Genomic DNA, 3,644 nt, shown 5'->3' on the forward strand with positions numbered 1-3,644 from the left:
GAAGAAACGTACTGGTACTTTAACGAACATAGCTGAAGCTGAAGTGCTGTCATTACAACACAGGTTTACCCAGGTGATAGTGCCATAGCGGCTACTACTAGCGAAGAAAGCAAGACAAGACACACGCAAACCATGCGAAGGACATGGCAAAGTTTCTAGTACAATCGTTTGCGCCAAATGTTGGATTAAGGTTTGATCTTATGCAATATCCAAATTGAGAACCGCGAGAGTTCTTGGATGGCAGGTGAGACAAGTGCTTTTAGTAGAATGTTCCCTCCGGAGGCTGCACTAATTTCCTGTTGTGTGATGTCGCCATTTCTTTCTTAAGCTGTATCAAGATGTTCTCCATTGTGTACTCACGGCGCCAGTTGGATAACAGGTTAAACTTCCTTTGGTCAACCTGCATGTGGTCCAAGTTTAAGTTTGAAATAAAAGGAGAACAAGTGATATAAAATGTTGAGTCTCACGGATACAGTGACATACCAATCCAGTCTCGGGATTTACACAGGTCATATTGATTCTTGAGTGGAATCTAACAGTCGGTGGCCTGTCTGGATAGTCCTTGTCACAGAAAAGCTTTAATTGATAAATTCGGCCCTCATGGACAGTCTACAAAGCCAAATATAGGTGAACAAAAAAGCACAAACTCAGAAACGCAACAATCATATTTGATAGAACAGGAGTAAGCAAGTGGAAATATCTCACGTTGTGGGGACCAATTATTGTTCCTGTCCAAGAGCGCATGTATATATCATCAGCATCATCCATTCCATAGCTAACTGTTCCATCTCCAATGCCCTTCTCTCCTCTCTCAAGCTCTTCCAGCAGTCTGAAGTTCCTCGGCACTACAGAAATATTTTTATGCACGTAAGTACCAATAGTTCACTTCCAAAAGCCTTAATAGCTTCAGCATATGCAAAATCTGATGCTAGGACAGCTAATTCTACCCAATACACAGAACCAGCAAGCTGTTCTTACAACAAACAGGTTATTAACGATTCAAATTCTACCTGCAAAGTTTCTAACAGAAGTTATTCCAATAAGCAATTAGCGGTAAGTAGATAACCAGATGATATTTACACCTATTGCAAAGAGTAGATTATCGCAATCCCGAATGACACCAATTCTAAGATATCTTGGATTCTACCTAATTTGGTTCTTAATCTTCTAGTATATCATCTCCCTTGGCTATGAAGCACATCAGAAGATTACACATACTTGGACAGCTAAACAATCACAGAAACAGAATTACAATTCTACTCTATACTTCCAAAACATATGTCTCTTCACAAGCTCTACACATTGGTTGACATGCAACGTTGAAAGAATTAAGAGTAATACACAGGTGCTGTCTCTTCCAAGGATTGGTGGATTCCATATTATATACATAAGTGCTAGTTGTTCCCCTTTTGGTTGAAGGCTCTCAATAGAATACACCTTTTTTTTGCGAATTCAATAGAATACACCTTGCAGACTCGCATAGTGAGTTTCCCAGAACAAAAGCGACCAGCTGCCAACAAACCTATTTTATGTTGTAACAACACACAAGCATAAATGTGGAATACGTAGATCCCAAGTATTCGTTCTAGCACTGGTCGGGACAAAATGAAGAGTTGTTAGTCTCCTATTTACCACCAATTTGCACAAAGCTAGTCATGCAATGCATTCTACTAAAATATCGCTACCAGCAAATTCATTAGATTCTTCTTTTCTTCTATACAGACAAAATTCCAACACTCCCTGCTCCAAGATTATCGACGGCTATGTACTTAAATTCCACGTTATGCTCATCCAGATGGGGAACTCAGTGTCACCGTCCTAATCACATGGGACGCCAGTATGGCTCAGGTGCAGAGTTTCATGCACCATAACATGTTGTGGCCGATGAAAGACCTTTCCCACCAATTTATCGCCATCGGAACATTAGCTGTTGCCTTAATTTGCCAGATAGCACTGCTTGTCAATTCATCCAAAATACTAACTCATTAATAATAAGCAGTATAAAGGCGACGACCTAGTAAACTCGAGTCCCGGTAATTGAATGAACTGAACTGAACCCCAGCTCCTTTTTTTTTTGCCAAAATCAAGGAGCTGCTACTAGCATCGGCAGTAGATTACAACCCTAAGCATGCACTTGAGCACGGGAAATTCCCTTTACCCCCGCGGGAGGATTCTCGATTCGAGCCCTGGGTTGACTGGCGGGAACGGATCCACGGCACCAGCGAACGAATCCGCCGCTGATTGGACGGACTGGGGCATCGTATCCACCGCAAACGGATGGATTTGGGGCGGGGAGGGGAAGGAAGCAGGAGCGGTGCGTGGAGCGAGGTAGGGCTTACCGACAACTCCGGCCGCGTCGCCGCTGGACGCCATTCCAGCGAAGTGGGGGCGAGCAGTGGGGGAGAGGACCTGCGGGTGCCGGGCAGGAATTCGGGGCGGCGCTCGTGCTCCGGCGGTGGGAGGCGTGCGTGCGTGGTCGGCGGCGCTCGTTCCCCTTTGGTGGTGCACGGGTGCGACAGTGCGAGAGGAAGGAGATGAGCAGCGAGGAAGTATGGGCTGGTCTGGGTCGGGCTTGTGGACGGAAAAGGATTCTTGCTTTTCCGTCGAGCCCAAAGAAAGAGAGAAATCCTATACAAGGCCCGCTCCATGTCTCAAAAAAAAAAAAGCTTATGATATATTTCACAAACGTGTAAAATATCAATTTTAAATACTTGTACTTTGAGTTACAGAAAAACAATAGAAGTGTCGATCTAACTATACTATCTTCAAATCTCCAAATTTTATCTTATTTTTCTTTTTTTTGTGTGTAGCTAAATTAACAATCATTGGATTTGTTTAGTTTTTTTTCAGATTCTTTTAAAACATATAAATATGTTTTTTGATTTTTTTCAGAATGAAGGGATTACTGAAGTTGGGGCCTAAAACACTTTTCGTATTTTTTTCCCATTTTCTTCCTTTTTGGATTTACTAGGAAAAATGCCCGTGCGTTGCAACGGGAGAGAAAACATCCAGCCTAATTTAGGCCGACTCTAAGATAGGATGTACCCCGGCCAAAACCCTATATAACCCAGCATCGTAGGATCCCTACACAACCCTTCGCCGGTCGCTAGCGACCCCGTCTCTCGTTTCCTTGATCTCCCACCAGTCCTAGTGACACCTCCCTCTCGCTAGCGCGCACTCCTACCTCATCTGCTTGCGCCCCTACTATCTTTCTCTCTCTTCTCAATTTCCCTCGCTCACGCCAACATGTCTCCCTCTTAATAAGACATGTCGATCGCCTCGGCCCTCCATGTTTTTTCGTGCGAGAAAAGTCTAAATCTATTATAGAAGTTCAGAAGAAGTACAAATCACCCCAAACATAATAAAAATTACATCGAGATTCTTAAACCGACTAACGACCACTCCGCCAGAACGATCCGTCGACATGCCGCTCCCTTATCAGAAACGACCTGACATTGTTGATGACAGCCGGGAAATCTTCATGCACGTGCCCCTAAGGACCAGTGTCCCAGAGCAGAATTCGTCGCCATTCAGCTCTTCCACTGATCCAATATTTTGCACCAAACATGTAAACACACATAGAACGAACGAGATTAACCATCCCATGGAAGTACCGACCAGACGAATACCCACCATCCTCACGT

The 3,644-nt window shown here is 44.0% G+C and overlaps 1 protein-coding gene across 1 annotated transcript; it reads right to left on the reverse strand.

Moving 5' to 3' along the window:
• On the reverse strand, positions 1–2,468 carry LOC124652270 (ubiquitin-conjugating enzyme E2 variant 1C-like). The gene is made up of 4 exons (XM_047191287.1): positions 2,340–2,468; positions 706–845; positions 484–609; positions 1–400 (listed from the first exon to the last, which is right to left on the reverse strand). The coding sequence occupies exons 1-4, from the start codon at positions 2,371–2,373 to the stop codon at positions 260–262; spliced, it is 441 nt and encodes a 146-aa protein (XP_047047243.1). The 5' UTR covers positions 2,374–2,468; the 3' UTR covers positions 1–259.
• Between the last annotated feature and the right edge of the window lie 1,176 nt (positions 2,469–3,644).

Source organism: Lolium rigidum, chromosome 5, assembly GCF_022539505.1.
Source record: "Lolium rigidum isolate FL_2022 chromosome 5, APGP_CSIRO_Lrig_0.1, whole genome shotgun sequence".
NCBI lineage: Eukaryota > Viridiplantae > Streptophyta > Magnoliopsida > Poales > Poaceae > Lolium > Lolium rigidum.

Excerpts from the sequence above, each read along its gene's own strand:
- LOC124652270 (XM_047191287.1), bottom strand. The coding sequence starts at position 2,373 with ATGGCGTCCAGCGGCGACGCGGCCGGAGTTGTCG. Across the intron at positions 846-2,339 it reads CGACGCGGCCGGAGTTGTCG|TGCCGAGGAACTTCAGACTG; the intron begins GTAAGCCCTACC and ends ATATTTCTGTAG. Across the intron at positions 610-705 it reads CAATAATTGGTCCCCACAAC|ACTGTCCATGAGGGCCGAAT; the intron begins GTGAGATATTTC and ends TTGGCTTTGTAG.